The sequence below is a fragment of the Glycine soja genome, chromosome 12 (genome assembly GCF_004193775.1).
Source record: "Glycine soja cultivar W05 chromosome 12, ASM419377v2, whole genome shotgun sequence".
In the NCBI taxonomy this organism is placed as follows: Eukaryota; Viridiplantae; Streptophyta; class Magnoliopsida; order Fabales; family Fabaceae; genus Glycine; species Glycine soja.
In genome coordinates, this window is record NC_041013.1 from 36,307,083 (window position 1) to 36,331,030 (window position 23,948).

General features: G+C 33.6%; 4 protein-coding genes across 5 annotated transcripts; 2 read left to right on the forward strand and 2 right to left on the reverse strand.

Moving 5' to 3' along the window:
• Window positions 1-760: 760 nt before the first annotated feature.
• Window positions 761-2,346, reverse strand: LOC114379761 (ras-related protein RABA2a-like). Its single transcript, XM_028338461.1, has 2 exons — window positions 1,984-2,346; window positions 761-1,410 (listed from the first exon to the last, which is right to left on the reverse strand). Exons 1-2 carry the CDS (start codon window positions 2,146-2,148, stop codon window positions 922-924), a joined length of 654 nt encoding a protein of 217 aa, XP_028194262.1. The 5' UTR covers window positions 2,149-2,346; the 3' UTR covers window positions 761-921.
• A 1,071-nt stretch (window positions 2,347-3,417) lies between these two features.
• On the forward strand, window positions 3,418-5,510 carry LOC114379760 (elongation factor 1-gamma-like). Its single transcript, XM_028338460.1, has 7 exons — window positions 3,418-3,588; window positions 3,666-3,815; window positions 3,897-3,957; window positions 4,037-4,089; window positions 4,169-4,270; window positions 4,359-4,860; window positions 4,943-5,510. Exons 1-7 carry the CDS (start codon window positions 3,580-3,582, stop codon window positions 5,320-5,322), a joined length of 1,257 nt encoding a protein of 418 aa, XP_028194261.1. The 5' UTR covers window positions 3,418-3,579; the 3' UTR covers window positions 5,323-5,510.
• Window positions 5,511-7,015: 1,505 nt separating this feature from the next.
• Window positions 7,016-7,986, forward strand: LOC114380501. Its single transcript, XM_028339591.1, has 2 exons — window positions 7,016-7,213; window positions 7,403-7,986. Exons 1-2 carry the CDS (start codon window positions 7,141-7,143, stop codon window positions 7,639-7,641), a joined length of 312 nt encoding a protein of 103 aa, XP_028195392.1. The 5' UTR covers window positions 7,016-7,140; the 3' UTR covers window positions 7,642-7,986.
• A 4,016-nt stretch (window positions 7,987-12,002) lies between these two features.
• Window positions 12,003-13,636, reverse strand: LOC114380570 (KH domain-containing protein At1g09660/At1g09670-like). 2 transcript variants are annotated; one of them, XM_028339688.1, is made up of 5 exons: window positions 13,334-13,636; window positions 13,043-13,257; window positions 12,837-12,953; window positions 12,619-12,762; window positions 12,003-12,509 (listed from the first exon to the last, which is right to left on the reverse strand). In XM_028339688.1, the coding sequence occupies exons 1-5, from the start codon at window positions 13,515-13,517 to the stop codon at window positions 12,351-12,353; spliced, it is 819 nt and encodes a 272-aa protein (XP_028195489.1). In that variant the 5' UTR covers window positions 13,518-13,636; the 3' UTR covers window positions 12,003-12,350. The 2 variants fall into 2 exon arrangements, with proteins under 2 accessions (XP_028195489.1, XP_028195488.1); XM_028339687.1 differs by having other exon boundaries at window positions 12,837-12,956.
• Window positions 13,637-23,948: the final 10,312 nt, after the last annotated feature.

The window sequence follows — 23,948 nt, forward strand, 5'->3', positions numbered from 1 at the left end:
AAATTGCAATTCGGTCCTCAACTCCTTGTGACACTTTTTCCTGAAATTGAAGGAAACTTCACCGAAACACACCTCCAAATGACTATATTCTAATTTCATGTTCACAGCCGCCTTTTGAATCCTATTGTTCCTTTTTGGCATCCCTCAGAGCCAAAGCGGTGAACAGAAAATAGGAGACAAAATATGCAGTAAAAAAAATTCAAATATAGAAAATATAGATATATGAGCTACAAGTTGGGAGGATGATAACATTAGTTGAATAAAAATTCCAAATTAGGAAGAGGAGAACATATCTTCATAACCTTGAAGGAATCATGATTTGGGATGTAGTAGCATCGTAATCAATGTAACTAGAGACATGGGTAACAGAGATAGAAAATGAATAAATATGTTAAAAACAGTGCTAAAAATGTTTGCTTGAATTTTAAAAAATGTTTTTAAAAACAAGTCCAAAATTGAAAACAAAATAGTCAGTTTTAGTGCTTTTTTGAATCATATTGAAAAATGTTTTTGAATCATATTGAAAACAGTTTTAGTACTTGGAGATGACATCAATGCCTCCAATTCAGTGGTGATTCAAATGTTTCAGTGGCTTTGTACACTTTGCGGTTCGCAGGCAGTGGTCGAAGCTCCAAGTAGAAGATGACAGAGTGATGAAGATGATTTAGATTTGACAACATAGATGATAGCTACAACAACTGTGACAAGGTGAGGAGTAATCTAGTAGTGAAGTGAACCAAACCAAAAAACAACATGAATATCAGGTCTGCAGGCCAGGAGCCAAAAAATATCAATTAAAAACTGGGATAATACTCATTAATCAGCACGCACAAGCATAAGAAATCCAGATAAGTTAATAAAAAAGAATGGTAAAGAAAAGAAAACAGGCAAAACAATGATACTGAGCAAGTAGGAATGGGTTCAAGATGATGTACAGCAAGAAGGCTTGTTTGTGTTGGGTTCGGGTGCCCCCCCAACTGTGATAGTCTTGCCTTCTTTAATAATATTGGCAGCAGGGTCATTGGAAGAGAGTGATTTCTTACTGATAATGCGGTATATCTCTGCAAGAATAGTCTGGAAAGCATTCTCAACATTAGTTGCTTCAAGAGCGGAAGTCTCGATGAAAGAAAGGCCTTCCTTCTCGGCATAACCCTGAGCATCCTCGGTGGCAACAGCTCTGAGATGCTTGAGATCAGTCTTGTTCCCGATCAACATGATGACAATGTTAGCATCGGCGTGATCCCTTAGCTCCTTGAGCCATCGGCTAACATTTTCGAATGTGGTTGGTTTAGTGACATCGTAGACAAGAAGAGCTCCAAGGGCACCCCGGTAGTAGGCACTCGTAATTGCTCTGTATCGTTCCTGTCCGGCAGTATCCCATATTTGAGCTTTCACAGTTCTTCCCTCCACCTGCCACAAAGCATATATATATATATATACACACACATATATTATTATATCAGTATGCTTACAAATACCACCAGAACCATACTTATGACTAGGCATAGGCAGAGGATAAGTAATTGCTATTGTTGTTGTGCACTGATGCATGTAATGCCATTGGATACAATAGCTTTTTGGATTTTGTGTTGTTTAGTGGGGTGGGAATTTTGTTTTGAGAAGGTTGATGTAAAGTACTTTGGTTATGGTATATTAATATGCGGTAACCATTGCTGATGCTAAGTTGGACATCTATCCTTTGTATTCGGGAGGTGAGCACCCATTGTGCACTTCTATATATATATATAAATTGCTGATTAAAAAAAAAATGATTAGGCATAGGCATAGCCACTTCATTTCCATCATAAAAAATAAATGCATGCGATTAAATTAAAATAGACACCAACATCTGAAAAATAAAAATATGGCGAGTGAAGACAAGCAAAGGTAATAGCTAGGTAAGCACAATGATGCGAGCGAGGGGTAGGAAATCAAAGTAGAATTCCAGACATCTCTTGATCAGATCTGGAAGAAAAGAAAGACCTGAAGAGTGCGAGTAGCGAATTCGACTCCAATGGTGGACTTGGATTCGAGGCAAAACTCGTTGCGAGTGAATCGGGACAGGAGATTGGATTTTCCAACACCAGAATCACCGATCAGTACAACCTTGAACAGATAATCGTACTCTTCCTCTGCTCTCCGAGCCATCCCCCCTTTTCTTTTCTTTTAATAACAAAAAAACCCAACCCAACACGACACCGATTGTGTTTCTGGATGTGTTGCAGCACACAATACAACACAACAACCGAACTGAATAACAAAGACAAGACAGAGAAAATAATTGAAAGGAAAAAGAAATAAAACCCTTTTCTACCGGATTGCCCCTTGCCTTCCACTCACTTTCCTTTCTTTTATCATCCCTATTTAGCATTCAGGGTTAAATTATGTTTCCTTTCATGTAAATATTAAAATTTTCAACATTTGTTTATATGAAATTTTGAGTATATTTTTTATTTTTATAAGATGTAAATATGTAATTTTTTTATTTGAGGTTAAATTCAGACAATTCGATTGCAGAACACATTGGATCGAATCTTTTAAATCTAGTTTCAACCCAAAATATCATATATTTAGATGTTACAGTACTACTAAAAACATACTTAAAAGTTCGCATGAACAATTTATTTCAAATATTTTAATATTTATAAAGATAAAAAAATATATTTTAGTCTATATTTAATTACCCTTTTAATATGATTGGTGTTATTTTATTTTTTTACATTTATTTTACATATTTTAACCAACATTTAATTATCCTTTTAGTACAGTTTGTGTTATTTCTTTTAGCACACATATTTTACATTTTCAATTTTATAATTATAATTTTTTTATCTTTGTTATCTTTTTGATTGAAATTACATATATAATTCATTAAAGACAATTATATCCAAGTCAGGTATAATCACTATAAATAATAAAATTTTACTTTTAATAGTTAATGCAATTAGATATTTATTGGATATTATTAGTTAAACCAACCACCATAAATTAAGGGTTTGTTAAACAATCAAGATGCTTGTTACAATAATAAGAAACATGAATATGATATATATCATCTAATATTTTAATATCAACTAAATGATTTAATTAAATTTCTTATCTCTTTCTATCTGTCATTCTCAATCTCTTTAGTTAAATTCATTTTTTTAAATATTAATGATTAAAAATGACAATACATGAGATATAAATGATTTATTATTAATCTAAAATATAATTTATATGTTAAAAAATTATCTATTATAATATCATTTATATAATGATAAATATTTATTTATATATAAAATAAACCTTTATGCAGAGAATAAAACATTATTTTTTTTAATTTTTAATTTTACTAAAACCAAGGGCGGTGAAGGTGGCAACAAATAACCAGAGGTATATGCCAAAACAGGTTGAAATACTGAGTTTGATGGTTTGTATTTGGGCTTATGAAAACAAAGGTTGGGTCCAGCCCTTTTAGGGTTTCGTCAGAGTTATAAAATACCTAATTCATTTCCTCTGTGCCGCTTTCTTCTTCATCGTCGTCGTGGTCGTGTCGCAGCAAAACCAAGCCACCCACTAACTTGTTTGGTCCAAGACATGGCTCTGGTGAGTTTCCTTTCTATTCTTTTTGTTTTTCGGCAAATAACAAATTTTTATATGAATCTGAATGGAAATTGGTGTAGATCCTGCATGCTACCAAAACAAACAAGAATGCCTTCAAGACTCTGATTGCGGCAGAGTACAGTGGCGTCCAAGTGGAATTGGCCCCTAATTTCGAGATGGGTGTCTCTAACAAAACTCCTGAATTTCTCAAGATGAATCCTATTGGAAAGGTACTGTGTAATATGGCTATGCTTTGCTTGTTCCCATCTTCTTAATCAATCAAAATCAAAATTTACTGCTTCTCCTTTCAGGTTCCTGTTTTGGAAACGCCCGATGGTCCAGTCTTTGAGAGCAATGCAATCGCTCGTTACGGTATGTTTCTTTCTTTCTTTCCATTTCACGCTTTTCCTTTTTTAATTTTATCTTCATTTTTGTGATTTTCTCTTTTCAGTTGCTCGACTAAAGGGTGACAACGCTTTGTTCTCATCTTCTGCCATTGATAATGTAAACTATACTCTTCCATTCTCATTTCCACGCATCGTTTCTGTCTCCCAACTTGATTTAATTTGATTTGATTTTTCAGGCCCACATTGACCAGTGGATTGATTTTTCATCCTTGGAGATCGATGCTAATCTCATGAAATTGCTCCTACCAAGACTTGGATTTGCCCCATACCTTCCTCCAGTAAGCTATTGCTTTGTACATTCTAGTCTTGAGTATCCATATGTTGCATCATGTATGTCCAATTCTGAAATAATACGTCTGCATGAAGGTTGAGGAGGGTGCAAATTCTGCGTTGAAGAGAGCATTTGAGGCCTTGAACACTCATCTTGCCTCCAATACTTACCTTGTTGGCCATTCTGTTACCCTTGCTGACATCATAACAACATGCAACTTGTATTTAGGATTCAGCCAGCTCTTAGTTAAGAGCTTCACCTCTGAGTTCCCTCACGTTGAACGATACTTTTGGACCTTGGTCAACCAGCCTAACTTCAGAAAGATTCTAGGTCAGGTTAAGCAAACTGAGGCTGTTCCACCTATTCCATCGGCAAAGAAGCCTTCCCAGTCTAAGGAATCTAAGCCCAAGCCTAAGGATGAACCAAAGAAAGTGGCTAAACCAGAGCCCAAAGAAGTAGCAGAACCAGAGGAGGAGGCACCCAAGCCCAAGCCCAAGAATCCTCTTGATCTTCTTCCTCCAAGCAAGATGATCTTGGATGAGTGGAAAAGACTCTACTCAAACACCAAGACCAACTTCCGGGAGGTTGCAATCAAAGGTATAGCTATTCATTCTATTATGATGGCATGGATATGAGATGCATGTCATTTTAATCCTCCTTTTAAATTTTAATTTTGCAGGATTTTGGGACATGTACGATCCAGAGGGATATTCTCTGTGGTTCTGTGATTACAAATACAATGATGAGAACTCAGTTTCCTTTGTTACATTAAACAAGGTTGGTGGATTTCTTCAGAGGATGGACCTGGCTCGCAAGTATGCGTTTGGAAAGATGCTGGTGATTGGATCACAGGCACCATTTAAGGTGAAGGGGTTGTGGCTCTTCCGCGGCCAAGAGATTCCACAATTTGTGATTGATGAATGCTATGATATGGAGCTCTATGACTGGACCAAGGTTGATATCTCTGATGAAACTCAGAAAGAGCGCGTCAATCAGATGATCGAGGATTATGAACCATTTGAGGGAGAACCTCTTTTGGATGCTAAGTGCTTCAAGTGAGAAACAAAATTTTAGTCCCTAGTCAAAATGCTGATTTTTGTCGTGTGTCTTTTTCTTATGTCTTTGGTTTCTATCCTATTTCTGTTATAGCTGTTTTGGTTGGGATCTTCAACACTGAAACTTAATGCTTGATTTTGTTACACATTATCTTTTATGACTATAGCAAGACCAGTATACAAATTTATTTATCTGTGGATGTGTGTATGAATTTCAATATCCTCACGATACGCGTTTCGCGGGGATCAAAAATTAAAAAAATATATTTGAAGTAGCATTTTCAAAATAATGAGATTATGTAAATAGTTTTAAAAATATTGAATATTGTGTCATTTTAGTCCTTGTGAGGTAGTATATTTGAGGACTGTTTTGAAGGATTTTTTAAATATTTGGTGGACATGTAATATAATTTTTTTAATATTTAAGAGATTATTATTTGAGGGACTATTTAAGAAAAAAAAATGCTTTAAGATATAATTGATTGTTTATTTTAATAAATTCCTACGAATATTATGTCACGGGGCTTCGGTCTTGGGTGGGTGGGGTACTTTAGGGGTATTTGGTTTGATTGTTTTCAGTTTTTATTTTTAGTGAAAACAGAAAATGGAGATGAAAATATGTTTAATTGGATTTTTAAAAATATTTTCAATGAAAATAAGAGAGTGGAAACAATCAGAGAGTGGAAACAATCAGAAAATGAAAACAATAAAATTTTGTTTTTAGTATTTTCAATTTAAAACATAAATTTTATTTTGGGTAAAATAAAAATACGATGATAAGAATATAATTTTAAGTAAATATAAAAAGACAAAAAATTAATATATCATCAATTTTTAATATTTTTATTATCTAAAAACAGAAAATAAAAAACTAAATTTAACATGTTTTCAGAATTCTAATATTTTAAAAAATAAAAATATAAACCAAACACATCCTTAATGTTTGAGAGAGCATATTTGAAAGCGCCGGCGTTAAGCATTATTTAAAAAACAAAAAATGATAATACAATGAGTGAAAATTTTTAAATAAAAAGTGAATTTTTAAATAAATTGTGATCTTTCAGTTAATGATAAGGCTAACTATACTTCATTTTGCCTTGTGAAAAGTACGATCCTATCAATGGTAAATAAATGACCCTTTTACGCTAAATTTCGAGTATTTTTTTCTGGATAAAAATTTAGTTAGTTGAATTTTGAGAATTCATCACAATACCAATAAAGTTCTTATATCTATAATTATATTCCTCTTCTTTTCGACTTCGAGTACGACATGATGATGTTTTTTATTGTAACTCTCAATTTATATTATTACACAAAATACAAATATATGAATTAAAAAATACAAAGCGAAAACAAAGAGAGTTTAATTGTTGAGTTGGAAGTGTGATTTCTATTTATTTATTTAAGTGTTAATAAATTAAAAACCATTTTAAAAATTAGAATAATTTTTAACAAACTTATCATATGGTGTGTTATTAAATATTTAAAAAATTAGAATAATTTTTAAACAAACTTATCATATGGTGTGTTATTAAATAAAAATATTTAGTTAAATTCAGAAAAGAAAGAAATAATGAGAAAAAAAACTTTTGATGGAGTTATTTAAGTATTTAACTAAACTTTTAAGGTCAATATTGATCAAAGAATAAATTGACCTGTACCTGAAATGTATTTATTTTAAACATTAAAAAAAAAATTGGAAAGCGACGAATTCAAAAGAATGTAATAATGTATGAAATGAAGAAGGGGAAGAAGGGAAAGGTCCATTCAACATTATTGTCATTCAGAGAAGAGAAGAGGTTTTGCATCGCATCGCACAGAGATGAATTCAATTACAAGAAGCGGATCGCTTAGTATCATCCTCGTTGTTTTCTTCTCTTTGCACTTCATTCTTGGTTCGTTCTGTCCTCAACCTAACCTTTTTTTTTTTTGCGATTCAATCTATGCTCTAGGAAACCCTAAATTTGCATTTTATTTTTTGCGATAAACATGACTGCACCCAAATAAACGTTGTATAATATTTCCCCGCTTAGGTTGAAAGTGGTTTCAAAGCGTGTCTCATCCAATTTTAATTTCCTTTCTAGGTTTTTCCGACGACTCATCACCTGCTTCAAAAGATGCTACAAAGACAGAACCTCATGCCGGAAGAAGCACTAGTGCTATAGTTATCATTGTATTAATTGTGCTTGTGTTCTTTTCTTTGTTCTCCTTTGTACTTTTTAAGCTGTGGCGGAAGAAGAAAAGGGAGGAGCAATATGCTCGTCTTTTGAAATTATTTGAAGAGGATGATGAGTTAGAGCTTGAGCTTGGCCTAAGGGACTGAGACTCACCTTTGGAATTCAACATCTTCAAGGTTCCTTCCTATTCCATCTTCCTTTGATCACTTATTGAAATCTGTCAACCTTCCTATTTACATGCCGAGTTTTTTAATGCTCCTGCTGCTGCTGTCCATATACTACCTTTCAATAAAGAATTTAAACTTTAGGTGTAATCCCTTGTGGGCTTTTGGTGTTATACTCCAATCAAAATTCGAGTTTCACTTTGGTAATTGGCAACCTTTATTATGTGAGTTACGGAGCCAAAATTTTGATTGGAGAACAGTATTAAAAGAATGTGAGGTAATGTACCTACGTTTTGCCTTTTTGTTATGAACAAAACTTAGCTGCAATGTTATGAACAAAACTTAGCTGCAATACCTTAGATGCTTTTCATGTTGTATTCTAATCAAAATTATAGTTTCTACCGTCCTCTAATATGCAAGTTACTTAGGTGAAACTTTATTTTTGATTTAAGAACAATATCAAAAGCAATTAAGGTATTCTACTTAGTTTTGTCCTTTTGTTCTATAGTCTTGAAACATCTTTTTAATATTTAATATCCTTCTATTCTTAGTAATTCTGAGGAATATTAGAAAAATGGTTTTGCTAACCATTGTCCTAAAGTATAATATTTGAACATCTAAAAGTAGTTTTTTTTTTTATTGGAACGTATAACATTTAATACTACCTTTTTATCTCTACTATGATTTCCTATTAGTCATTTTACATATTGACTCCTTATCAATTGCCCCTAACATAATCATTAACAAAATTGGTTATGAAGATTTAGATTTATACTTCAATTAATTTAAACATCCTTATTTGTGAAATATAGTAATCTTTTTGCAAAAAAAAAAAAGGCGAAATTACTCTTTGGCCCCTTATGTTAAATTCTTTATTCAATTTTACCCTTGATGAGAACCTTGGGAGAGCCACACCAAAAAAGCTAGCTGTGTAGTTGGAGAGCCTAAAGCCTTGTAAACCCCACACTAAAATCCCATACTTCCAATGAAGGACTCAAGTCCCATACCTTGAAAATGCATCCTAATGTGCCACCATGCTTTGCAGTCCCAGTGCCTATGCTGACTGGCTATGCACTAGCCTCCTTTGACTAGTCTCAGGCAAACACTGCAATGCCAACATCACCTCCCACACTGCTCATTTGCATCTGAGAGCCATGGTGGAAGTCTCTAATACGAATTGATAAGAATCTTGGGAGAGTCACACCACAAAAGCTAGTTGTTGTGGTTGGAGAGCCCAAAGCCCTATAAACCCAACACTAGAATCTTATACCTTGCAATTGGATCCTAATGGCCCCTTGTGCTCTTTTATTCAAATCAGTTCTTTTTGTTTACAAACATTAACAACATATGCCAAAATATCACTCTTCATCCAACGCTGTTACTAATATGCACACGTATCTGTTAACTCCTAATTGGACTGATTATTTGGCTGGTGATGTGTGTTTGTACCTGACTACCAGATTGTCTTTCTATTACATTCTCCTTTTCTATGTGACCTTTTGAGCATTTTTTGTCTCTACCTCACCTAGTCTCACATACATAGGCACTGCCTTGATTTATCCTCTTAGGTTCACAGATTCAAGGTGTTGATCCTCTCAGATAGACACATACAGCTCACAACTCTTCACACACAAGCACCATTTCAAGCCACCAGCACAACCAACACTCTAAAGCTGGGACAGTGTGTGTAGATGTTCTAGGTGGCCCCATACACATTGGTATTGGCAGTGGTGCTAAATAGGCTTGCTTTCTGGTGCCTTCATGGCCTTGAGGACTTGGATGCTGCTGTGTGCCTCTATCCAACCATTAGGCCAAGCTTCTTAACATTCACAACCAAGCAACATAATCAGTCTAATTAAGGAGTTAATGGACATATGTTTTGGCAAATGTTAACACTTGTAAACATTAGGATGGATTTGGTAAAAGAACATAAGGGACCAAATTGAATAAAGACATTAACATAAGGGACTGAAAGAGTAATTTCCTCCGTTTTTTTTTATAGATGTAAGAATTGGAAGTGACTAATGGGATATAATTGGTTGTTCAGAAATAATCTTGTGATGATGTCTTTCTCGTCATTTGTTGTTCAATTATTACTATTAGGGTTATAGGGTGAATCCTGGCACAACGGTAAGGTTCTTTACTTGTGACCTCTTTTTAGGTTCAAATATTGGAAATAACCTATCCCACTTGTATGGGTAATGTTTCGTACATCTACCCTCTCCACACCCCATTCGGTGGGGTCACAGACTGTGTCACCTGAATTTTTTTAGGTTTTATATTTTGAAGGGGAGTGGTCTATTTTTATAAGCACACATTTATGGTAATTATGTCATAATACCCTTGAATCTTTTGATTGTAGGTTTCTGCGAGTTTTATTATTTTGAAATGGGTTATGCTAACAAGTGCAAGGACACTTGTTAAAATTAAAAAATCGAAAATATATGATAAAATGCACACAATATTACAGTACTTTCAATTTTAGATCCTTAATAAGTGTCCTTGTAGCCCTTGTTAGCATTTGCCTTTTAAAATTTTTGCTGCTTGCCCAAGACGGATACGACGTTGGACTGAGGTTAAGACTTTTTTGGAGACAAGAATCAATTTATTGTTTGTAATGCTATTCATTTATTTTTCTTTTCATGGATATTTGTTTATCTACAAAGTAGAAAAAGAGAAGGCTATTTTGCAGTGATTGGATGGTGTCATCAAGAGTATGATACACCTGAAATTTGTTGATATGTATGATTTTGTAGTCTTGACATGTTTTAGGTAATATATGATGTACATGAATGAATGGCTTGTTATATTTCGAGGACATTTGCTTTCAAAAATCATCTAGGCTTTTTTTTATTGTAGTAATATTGTCGGCAGTTATATTTTTCTTGTGGAAAGATGTTCAATGCATCCATAAGACGGCCAAGTTCGTTTTCATCCTTGAATATGAAATAAAGCAAGGGGCATTTGACCATTTCTTTTATACTTGAAGTCCTTACGTAAATTTTGGCACTAGCAAAGAGTATAACTATAGAGTATTTTATTACAAAACTAACTGATTGATTTTAACAATTTATATATGCCTGTGGCTTTATAAAAGTCAATTTTTTTCGATAGTACTCGAGTACTTGTTGTAAATGACGTGATGATAATGGGGATTTACGTAATAGGTCACAACCTTCAACAAATGTACAAAATGCTAGATATAAATTTAGCTGTCTTAGGTTGAACCTTTTTTTGTTATGTTACATTCGCAATTTTCCCATTATTATACATTTGGCCCGGAGACTTTATTCCATAAGTTGAGAAGAAATTTATATGCTGTGTACAACTGAGCGTACAAATAAAGCTAACTCCGGGCTTCTATGTGGTGTAGAGGCAAAAAACATGGCACGAGCTTAGCTCTCTATCTCACTGTGTTGTCAATTTAATTTACTAGTGATTTATCTATATATTTGGTGGGTAAAAGAGGCTCGTACTCATGGTTTCTGTTCGTAAATTAGTATAATCTAGTGTCTTTAATTCCGCAATACTAGGCACCCAAATTATCTAGTACTTTCTAGACTCGTCCTCCTGCATAATGAGCAGCAGCAGTAATGCAGATGCTACAATTTATTTCAGCCAACTGTTATATTTCTATCAATAAAAATCAAATTACTTGTCAAAGAAATTGAAAATGCAAATTTTCAACGCATTTGTAACCACGCAACTCGTTCGAAATTGTACTTTAATTTATCCTTCTGGTAATGACTAACAAAGTGCTCTCCTGCAACATTAGTAAAGAAAATAGGATGAATAGAATTTCCATCCTCTAAAACAGCTATCCGTATAATGCCTTTTAAAAAAATAATCACACATAATCAACTATAAAATCATTACCACCATTCTAATATTTTTTTCAATTGAAAACTGTAACTTGATTTATAAAAATTAAATCTAAACACAATACTTTGGGCTATTAGCAGTGTGACTTTCATAGTTCACATTCAAATTCCAGTAAATAATTAAAAGGATTAACTAAGTTTTTAATTTCTAAACTTTTTCTAAATTCAATTTTTAGTTTCTAATAATTATGATTTTTAATTTCTAATAACTTTTTAGTCTCTTAACAAAAGTTTGAATTCATTATATTATTTTATTTTATTTAATAAGATTTCAAAAACTAAAAACCTTATTGAAAAACATTGACCAATCAAAACAAAAGTTTAGGATTAAAAATCTTAATGAAAAAAGTTGAGGAACCTAGTTAAGCAAAAGTTTAGAAACTAAAAATCAAATTTTAAAAAAATTTAGAGACTAAAAACTCAATTAACCATTGTTAAAATTACAAATTGAATCGAGGATCATTGAACAGTGATGCCAAAAATATTCATATCACAATAATGAAAGACTCTCCATTTGCTGCTTATTTAGTTTGAGTCAATACCATGCATATGCATGTATATAATTTAATAATTTGATAAATGCAAAATAATAAATAAAAAAGAAGAAAGGAAAAAAGGTATTGAACTAGGAGTACGCTACCATAACCAAGTAGCACCTGCAAAATAGTTAATACTATAACTAAGCAAAGCGACAGTCAGGTTCTAGTGGCCAAAAGAATAGGCGTCAAGCGTAAACCATGTGTCATCCTGTGGAGATTGAGCCCAAGGGTGTGAAAAGTCTAAGAGATCATGTTTGCTATCATTTCAGGGTCATCTTCCTGTCTTGGCTCGTTTCATTCCAGTACTGTTAAAAGGTGACATGCTTGGACTCATACTTGGGCTCATGCTTGGACTTTCCTCCCTCAAAGTACCATTGAGCATAGCCAGTTCCCTCAATTGCTGCTTCTTATAGTGATCAAGGGATTCATCCTGGCAGTGGCAGGTTAACGAAGATTAGCATGATAGCCCATGGCACAATTTATTTATTATGCAATAACACACACACACACACACACACACACACTATAACAACATATACCACAGGCTTCAAAAGATTCTCTAGTATTGCCACTGCATGATCCAAGCGAGCATTGATTATATCCTCTGGAAACTCTGCCTCCACCAACACATGCAATGGTTCTTTAAGGTGCTCATATCCGGGTTTCTCTTTAAGCTTTTCTTCCTATAAAGAAGAAGCAGTTGAGAAAAAAGTTGTAAAGGTGGGGTGGGGTATAATTAGATAGCAAGTAAGCATACCTTAATAGAATCCTTGACAGAGCCACAGCCCCGAATGTAAACCCTACATTCAGTCATGGCTTCGACTCTTTTCAAGGAGTTCCCACGAGGTCCGAGAATTCGGCCAACAAAATTATACTGCTGAGATTTGAAGGAGTGTAAAAGCTATTATTACATGAGATTAGAGTTGAAAAAAGACAATTTTGAAGCGGTATTGACATACATACATTTGGAAATTTGTCTACAGGGACATCAAGCCTGATAACTCTCTTGACTACAGGAGCAGGCCAAGCCATCATCCTTTGGGGATTTGGTTTGTCCTGCTGCACCTCAATTGCCCATCCCTCGAGATCCATAGGCCTAAAATATGGAGGAGGAGTGTCTGCTGCAGGCTCATGATTAAAGCCGCCGCCGCCGCCACCAACGGACATGCGTCTGATTTCTGTTAATTAAAGAGATTATGATGATGATGATGATGTAACCCTAAAGCAATTAAGCAATCAGGTGGAGGAGCATACCTTGGGTTAGGAGTTTGGTAGATTGTGGAAGAACTTGGAGAAAGGGTACCAACTTTTGCCTCTCAGCGAGTAGTTCGGCCAAATACCTATCGCGATCTGAAGAAGAAGAAGAAGGGCGAATGGGAGATGGCGGAGGAGGGAAGGGGAAATACATGCCACTCCCACACGGAATCCTTTCTCCCATGTCTCTGCAACCAAAACCTAGTTCACAAATAGATTAGAGAGTGAGAAAGAGGCTTACTCTTTACTCTCGGACAGCAAAGCACTACTACAGCCAGCCACACCACACCCACCAGCCTCTCTCTTTCTATATATATTCACTGCGTCTCACTCTTCTCTTCATACAATTGGCAAATTCTATCTTTCACCGCATTCCTATTCCTTTCTCTTTTTCACCCTTCCCTAAACAACACGTGCCTCCCTACTTCTTAATTTCTCACACCACTCCTAATCCTATTATGCTATAATTCAATACAAAATATTTTAAAACTTTATACAATACTTGTTTTCTCCTATACATGCCTAAGGTCTTTTTGGTTTAGAAGATCAAAATAAAATAATTTTTTTTAATCAAATTAGAGTGTAAAATGTATGACTTTCATATGAAAAGTACAAAAATTATCTTCTATTTATTTCATCTTATCTGAAATCAAACACAACCTAAGTTTGACCTTCCTAAAAAATAAAGTTTGAGTGTAACCTATTACTCTATTACTGATTGCATTTTTTGAGGTTTAACCTCACTTTAAAAGCTTTTTTGTCACGATGCTTATACAAAAAGTGGATGGACCTATTGATGGAAGGAAATTGTTATTTACACCCCTTAACATTTATTAAGGTTTTTTTTTTCATCAATACACTTTTTCTCTCCCATACTTTCCTAATATACACAGGTTTGTATGTTATTACCTAAAATACGACGCTCCTTTTTTAATTTAATTTTTATTTTATTTTTAAATTTATGTTTTAATTTAAATTATTAAAATAATAAAAATATTATATTATATAAAAGAAATTTAATTGATTTTAAAAATAATTTTTTATTAAAATAATTTTTATTTGTTTAAGAAAATGATGTTATTAAGTATAATTATTTTTCTTATATTATTTAATTTATACAAGACTATTTTTAGGTTAACATTTTATTTTTTTAAATCTGAATTTTGTCTAATAATATTTTTGCTTTAATAAAAAAATTAAAACTTTTAATATTATTATTTTACTAAATATAATTTATTTGTTTATGTCATTAGATTTTCTTTTTAATGATAATACTTTTTGTTTAACAATTTATTTATAGAAGAACATTATATTACATTATAAATAAAATACTTAAACAATCACATTTGTCTAAGGAAAGACTGAAGATGAAGGTATGTTGGGACAACCGTTTCTGTTATGGTTCTATTGTCAGTAAATTCCACATTTTTTTTTACTTTTCAGTTTATTTTCTTCTTCGTCAATCTCAGTAGTAATGCGAGTTAAAATCGGACCACCCTTTGTAGCCCTCTTTCTCTTGGATCAAGACCCCACTGATCTCCTTCATATTCTTTTCACATTAATTCATGAAGTGGGGATTGGGTCTCTGTTACAATAAATGTGTGGTTGTGTCTGTCGAATTCGTTTACAAGGTGTGTATTTGATTCTTGTTGACCGTTATTCATTGTCTCGGAGATGTCTACTCAACCAACCAACGATGACACCGATAAATGTCTTGTGTTTTTTTAACATGGAATTAATCGACTCAGACAAATTTGTAGTCATATGTCTCCAACGTTTTCCCCTCATCAAAGCATTGTACCAAAAAAAAAATTGGATAACTGATTAAGCCATTCAGCTGCACTTGCTTATTCGCACAGATATTCCTAAGATGTCACCCGTGCATTTTCTCCGTGTATGCATAACCTGTAAATATTCAATCAATCTATTACGTTATGAAATTTGATTCAAAGTAAAGAAGTTTAACAAAGAAATAAAATAGATTCTCACTAGTCAGCATGAGTGGTTTCTTCAAATGTTTGCAAATTGAGTTACCGCGAAGAAAATTTTGTGCAATGTGACGCAGGCAGAAGAAATGGGATGTGCCCTAAACCCATAAGTTAGTTGGGTTATTGTAGGCACTTATAATCGAGGGGTGCCTATTAAGCATTGATGCGAGACAAGTGTGATGACCTCTGATACTCTCTTGATAATTCATTTTTTATGCCTCTTTGACTTGCATGCGCCTAAGCTACACGTACAACCATTTTCATGTGATTTAAACACGAAGTTTAACCTTCTCTGGTCAAAATATATTGTTGTGCAATTAAAATGATATCTGATGTTGCATTTTTTTACTACTCGAATACATTGTGCTTTTTCATCGAAGGTCATGCCAACCTCGAGTGCACTGGTTGGTGGTTGTACATTATCTTGTTGCTGAATGAAATGGTGTCGATCAATATAGTGTGCTAGGTGGTCAAGGTTCAGGTCCACTAGACACCTAGGTTGGTGATATTGCAATAGAGGTAACGTTGGTCCGGCAACACCCTCGTCATCACTTTGGTGATTGATGTGATCACAGAACTGTTGATCCTTATCCTCACTAAAATCATTCATGTTTTCCTCATGAAATCATATAATGAGATCTTCGTTAGCGATGGGATGTTCATTTTGGTTGGATGTTTTTGTTTGTGGTTGTTGTGAGGGTGACATAAAATATTGTGATGAAATCGTACAACGGCCAAATCTGCAACACTAATGAAGGCACCACCTTCATTAGTAACAACACAAAAACTTTCATGGTCAACAAGGTCATAACCTTTACACAATTGTTTGAACTTGTTCACCAAAAACTAAACATTGAACCACAACAACATATCCAACATCTCCACTTTCGGTACCCCATATTTGAGTCAGGACAACGTTATATGTACACATCTTTTATTCTGCGAGATGATGCTGATGTTCGACAAATGTTCAACACTTTTTACAACAACCAACCACTACCATTTATGGAGTTATTTTCCATAATCTGTGACAATAATAACCCACCAAGCAACCAACATGACTCAACCTCCAACCTTGAGGACCTATAAGATGAATACGAGAGTTATTGGGTCAAAATCCATGGTAGTGATACTGACTCCTCTTCCAGGCTTGAAGGAAGTAACATGTCTCCATCCCACGAAACAATATTCAAACGGGATTGGTAATCTGGAGATGATTCATGTCTTAGTTGTTTCTGCTATAGGTTTTCATGTAGTGTCTTATGTCCGTGTTCAATGATCACTTTACGTAATAAAATAAATTGTTTATTTAAATTTATGTTAACAATTTTCAGTTTACCCACTTCTACTGTAGTAGGTGGCATGGTAACATAATTGTCAAAGTTCACAACACTTTGCAATTTACACTAGACTGTTTAAAAAATTAAATGTCTCACCAGTAAAATTGACATAAAATGGACAACTCAAAATCTCTTTTTTCACTCTGAAAATTATAATGGACATTTGTTGCATCAGTTATCAGGGAAAAATCACAATCCAACTTGACAATACTCTGTAATTTGCACACGTGTCAAAAAAATTAAATGTCTCACCAGCAAAACTGACATGAAATGGACAACTCAGAATCTTTTTTTTCACTCTGAAAATTATAATGGACATCTGATGCATCAGTTACAAGGAAAAAATTACAGTTCAAATTGACAACACTCTGCAATTTGTACATGTCTCTAAAAAATTAAATGTCTCACCAACAAAATTGACATTAAATGGACAACTCAAAATCTATTTTTTTACTTTGAAAAATTATAATGGATGCTACTGCATCAATTACCAGAAAAAATCAACATTGAATTCCAGAGAAGCCTTTAGCAGGAACACAATTCTAACCTTATGAGATTCCAATACACATCAACGGGGCAAGATGCTCATACAACTATAAATAACACCAAACACCCTCAATACAATCGCATAATTTCACACAACATACCTTCATAAACCAAATTCAATCTTAATACTATGACATTCTTAGGAGAAACTAACAGTCAGACCATTGCTAACTCGAGATTAGCCTTCATTTTTTCAAATAGATCAATCACTCACAACCAAACTGGTGTTTATTTTCAAAGTCATACACCAACACCAATGTGAGTTCCTAATGACTGTTCTTTTGAGACACTCAATAGTAGAATGCACAACACCCTTCAGCTAACCAACGATCAATTAGTGGATGAAATCTATCCCCGACAGTCATTCATAGATGCAGGTCAACAATATTTTTTTTTCAATCTCTACAATTGAAAAATGATGATGATGTTTACACAATGTTAATGTGCAATGAGCAATATTCGTGTGTTGGCCCTATAGAATTATTATGTATCAATCAATAGAATAGAACCCCAGATGATATACTCAACCTGCTTCAATCCATTATCACTCCTACTTATGATGCAATTTTGTATTACAACGGGGAGTGGAACATGCCACGCCAATATGGGTTTTTGGGTTACTCCTTCACTAGAACAAATTCGATAAGATTTGACATTCCTTTGGGATGTAGCATGGACAAACTCAAAGATTTAATCAAGCAAGTTGCACCTATGGGGTTCCCCCTTATGAAATTCACGAATCACAGGTGATCAGACAATTGTTCTTTTGACAACCAGGTCATGCTAAGTATTCAAAAAATTTAATCAAATATGAAATAACAAAATTGAAAAATGATGAAGACGTGCTAAAGATGTTAGTACAATCCAACTATTGGACATGATTCTGCCCAATAGAAATGTTAGCTATTTTTAACAAACCAGTAACCGAAATGGAAGAAGACATGTCTCCTCCACAACATCTTTCAGATTATCATTAGTTTCGTCATATTTGCGTTGCAATTGTATTCTTTTAGTATGTTTCGTTATTCTCGTCTATCATCTCACTTATCGCACTTTTAAATTTTATGTCTATTATATAAGAAAGATGTATCAATTATTTATTCATTGTATTTTTTAATTTTTTTTAATACTACTAACTAATTTTCTCATTTTTTAATTAACGTTCATAACAAAACAAAACCGTCAACGACACATAAATTTAGCTAAAAAATACATGCATCGTAACTAAAAATTATATTATAATTTTCTCCAATTTTATCATTTTCCTTTATCTATATATATCTCTAAGAAAATTAAAAAAAAAAAAGAAAAACCATGTTGAGAATTCAGTTTTGGGGACCCGAATTCTCAATATAAAATTACAATTTTTTTCAAAAATCACAGTGTAATTTCGCGTCCCCCCAACCCGAATTTATATTGTGAATAGTAAAATTGTATATTGGGGTAAATAATGGGAGGAGTTGTATATTTTGGTAATTATATATATATATATATATATATATATATATATATATATATATATATTGGGGGAAAAATTTGGTATACTGAACACCCAATGGTATACTCAACTTACTTCGATCCACTATCGCTCCTACTCATTATGCAATGTTGTATTACGACGGCAAGTGAAACATAGGCGATTTTTTTGGGTTATTCCTTCACTCGAACAAACCCAATAAGATTTCAATTTCTTTCGGGATGTAGCATCGAAAAACTCAAGGAGGTCATCAAGCAAGTTGAGCCTATAGGGGTTCCCCTTATGGAATTCATGAATTACAATTGGTCAGACAATTGTTATTTCCACAATTAGGACATACAAAATATTCAGAAAAATTAATCGAGTAAATAATAGTGTTGATAACCAATGAAGACGTGTTAAAGGTGCTAATAGAATTCAACTATTGGAAGCATTCTTGTCCAATAAAAATTTTAGCTACTTTTAACAAACTAATAATTCAACTATTGCAAGAAGACATGTCTGTTGTACAACAACTTTGAAACTAAGATTAATTTTGTCATTTTGATGTTGAAATTGTTATTGTTATTATATTATGTTATCTTCATTTTATTTTGTTATGTTTATTATGTTTTAAATTCATTTTATTATTTTCAATTGTTATTTGAGAGTTTTAATTTCTTCAAAAGTCTTATATAAATTAAATATTATCAATCAAAGTCTATTATCAATTTAGTCTTGTATAAATTAAATAATATAAGAAAAATAATTATACTTAATAACATCATTTTCTTAAACAAATAAAAATTATTTTAAATCAATTAAAAATATTTTTATATAATATAATATTTGTATTATTTTAATAATTTAAATTAAAACATAAATTTAGAAATACAATAAAATTAAAAAAAAAAGTGTGTCAGTACGAAAGCCAGAGTGGCCAGTCTCGACTTCTCAAAAGTGAGAAAAAGGGGTGTATATTGGATAATAATATACAAACGGGTGTATATTAGGAAAATATTTGGGGGGGGGGGGGGGGGGGAGAATGTATTGGTGGAAAAAAAAAACCCATTTATATTAATATGCTTTTCATTTGTATTTTTTTTTTCAAAAGTATCTTTTTTTTAGACAGTGATTTTCGAAAGCTAATTTTCAGCAAGAAAAAAAAAAGGAATGGGATATCAATTTTCTTTCCATTGTTTTGTATTTATTATGTGTTATATACTCACTTTCTTAATTTATCTAGGAAAAACCTAGGAATAAATAAATAAATTATGAGAATTTATAAATAAATAAAAAGTTGTAGGAATAAAAATTTTGTGGATGCATGGGCATCCCAACAATAACACATTACACGTATTGTATAATCCACTTGGATCGCTTAATGGCAAAAATATTTGTATAGCATGCATGAAATCATAATTTGTCTACCTATCTATACATTAAACAGAGAAATTAAATTACATTAATTTTATATTAAATGTTAACTTTATTGATTTAATTGTTAAACAAAGACACAATGAGTAAAATATGAATAGATTCAATTAATTGTAAATTTTTAATATTTTAATTTAATATGTATTTTTTAATATACATTTTATTTCTCTATTTTAAAATAAATTTGCACACAAAATTTTATAGATAATAGTAAAAATAATAAAGTTTTTATTGTATATGTGTGTAGTAGTGAATGCACCCGCAACAACTTAATTTCATTAGTGTACACAATTTAAAGAAAAAAAATGTACCTAACATGTGCATTTAACCTCTATATGAAGTAAAGACTTAAATTAACATATAAATAAATATAATGAGGACACTTACAACAACTAATAGTGTACATAGTCCCAAAAAATGCATCTAATATCTGCATTTAACCTTTGTATGAAGTCAAGATTTAAGTTAAAGGATAAACAAACCAACACTTAATGTGTGTACTTGCAACAACTTACTTTAGTGTACATAATTCCAAAAAATTATACATATTGTATATGTGCATTTACATCATGAACTAGCTTAAAATACAATACCTAGAAAACCCCGAATTATTACTGTTGTCTTTGAGTAGGAATGGATTTCATGGTCATTGGCTTGTTGAAGTATATCATTTAGTAGGAGGTAGTGGCAGTGGAAATGGAATGAGACTAGATTCCACTAACCTTTTTTTTTTAAGTATATCCTATAAAAGGAGGTAGTAGCAATAGGAATGGAGTCACTCATAAAATGACATATTTTCATTAATATTTGGTGGCCTAATTAAAACGGCTAAAAGTAGTTGCAAGGTAAGTGAAGCCTTGCGTAAACACCATGATTCATTTGTAAAATAAAATAAACATTAATCAATAAGTCGCAAAAGCACAAATATCCAAATAAAGACATAAATTTGTAATAGAAAACCATATAGAAACAATGTTGGCCAAAACCAATAAGTATAGATTGAATAATTATGACTTAGCACTCATACACTACATGCCCAATGATTGCATGCTTGTCAAGCCCAATAACTATAATGCCCTTAGTCAATTTTTGTTATACTATGTGTCTAATGATTGCATGTCTTTTACTTGAAAAGGTGGTGATTAGTTTTTTCCAAAAGCGAAGCATATGTTTGTAACATGATGTGAACCTGACTAGGAGCGGATCGCTTGATATAGACAACAAGGATTTGGATGACGCCACTTTCGATGAAGAAAGATAAGTCAGGGTAGACGCCACAAGGATTACCTTGATAAGTCTGAAATTAGTTCAACAAGGAATCCAGAGAGAAACTCTCACCAAATTTTATCAAATGCCAAAAAATTTTTATTGAAAACAAAAACCAATACTTATAGTGTATCTGAACAAAAAGATAAAAAAAGACATGGGCCTTATAAACAATTTGGGCCAAAATTACAATAAATAAAAATTATAACTAAAAACATATTTAACTTGGGCCTTCAAATTAGTTTGGGCCTTCAGCAACAATTAATAGTCTTGGTAGTGCCTCTACCTCTAGGCCTTCATCTTTCTCCACTTGGGCCTTCAATCATCATCAATGGCAGCTATACAAATGACCAGCCTTGTCTCTATGACGTGTTGGGCCTGTTTAAGTCTGTCTTTGGTCATGGGCCCTTCAAGTGTTTCATGGTCCTTGCCCTTTGTTGTGTCCTCATCACTGTGTTGGGCCTGTTTAAGTTTGCCTCTGGTCATGGGCCCTTCAAGTGCTTCATGGTCCTTGCCCTTAGTTGTGTCCTCATCACTCCCTCCTTCTTGAAAAGGATTTGTCCTCAAATCCAAGGCTCATCCATCTGCATAAAAAAGAGATAGATCAGACACATTGAAAGTGGCACTTACATTATACTCACTAGGCAAGTCAATCTTGTAGGCATTGTTGTTGATCTTCTCCAACACTTGGAATGGTCCGTCTCCTCTAGGTTGAAGCTTGCACTTCCTGTGTTCTGGGAACCTCTCCTTCCTCAGGTGTACCCAAACCCAATCACCTAGTTCAAGCACGACTTTCTTTCTGCTTTTGTTGGCTTGCCTTGCATAGCTCGCATTTTTCTTTTCAATTTGAGCCTTCATTTGCTCATGCAGCTTCTTCTCATACTTAGCTTTAGCATGTGCGTCCTTATGCTTAAACATAGCAATGTTAGGCATAGGCAACAAATCAAGAGGAGTCAAAGGATTAAATCCATACATTATCTCAAATGGTGAACAATTAGTTGTGCTATGGACAACCCGATTATAAGCAAACTCAACATGAGACAAACATGCTTCCCAAGATTTAAGATTTTTCTTTAAAACAGTCCTAAGCAGTGTGCCTAAAGTCCTATTGACTACCTCAGTTTGACCATCAGTTTGTGGGTGACAAGTAGTAGAAACCAACAATTTAGTACCAATTTTACCCCACAAGGTCCTCCAAAAGTGACTAAGGAATTTTGCATCCCTATCACTGACAATGCTCCTCGGTAATCCATGAAGCCGCACTATTTCTTTGAAAAACAAATCAGCCACATGACAAGCATCATCCACTTTCTTGCAAGGGATAAAGTGTGTCATCTTAGAAAACCCGCCAACAACAACAAACACAGAATCCTTTCCATTCTTGGTTTTGGGCAACCCCAAAACAAAGTCCATAGATATGTCAGTCCAAGGATATTCAGGAACAGGCAAAAGAGTATACAATCCATGAGGTTTAACCTTAGATTTAACTTGTTTACACACAATGCAATGACCACAAAACTTATGCACATCACGCCTCATATGAGGCCAAAAGAAATGCTCTTGCAGAATTTCCAGGGTCTTTTGAATCCCAAAGTGTCCCATCAACCCCCCCTCATGTGATTCACTCACAAGCAACTCTCTAATGGAACACTTAGACACACACAATTTATTTGCTTTAAACAAGAATCCATTATGCCTATAGTAACCATTTTCAGAAAACTTTTCACATGCAGCAAAAATTTCAGCAAAGTCCACATCATGCACATACATGTCTTTCAAAGACTCGAGACCAAACGGTTTAGTTTCAAGCATAGCAAGTAAAGCATGTCTCCTAGACAACACATCGGCCACTACATTCCCTTTCCCCTTTTTATGTTTGATGACATATGGAAATTGCTCTAAAAACTCTACCCACTTAGCATGCCTCTTATTAAGCTTTCCTTGGCCTTTTAAGTATTTTAAGGACTCATGATCACTATGGATGACAAACTCTTTGGGTAATAAGTAATGCTGCCAAGTTTGTAAAGCTCTAACCAAAGCATACAATTCCTTATCATAAGTTGAATAGTTAAGGGCAGCGGCTCCTAACTTTTCACTAAAATAAGCTATCGGATGTCCCTCTTGCAACAAAATAGCCCCAATACCCACATTTGACGCATCACACTCAATTTCAAATGATTTTTCAAAATTAGGCATAGCAAGAATGGGTGCATTAGTTAACCTATGTTTGAGGGCAGCAAAGGCCTCTTCTTGTTTCTTACCCCATTTGAAACCCACATTCTTCTTAACAACTTCAGTTAGAGGTGCAGCCAATGTACTAAAATCCTTAACAAATCTCCTATAGAAACTTGCTAAACCATGAAATCCCCTCACCTCACTCATGGTCTTAGGTGTTGGCCATTCTTGGATGGCCTTAACCTTTTCCACATCCACCCATACTCCCTCAGCACTAACAAAAAAACCCAAAAACACCACATGATCAGTACAAAAGGAGCACTTTTCTAGGTTGGCATACAATTTTTCTTTCCTAAGCACACTTAAAGCAGATTGCAAATGTTTAGCATGCAAATCAAGACTAGTGT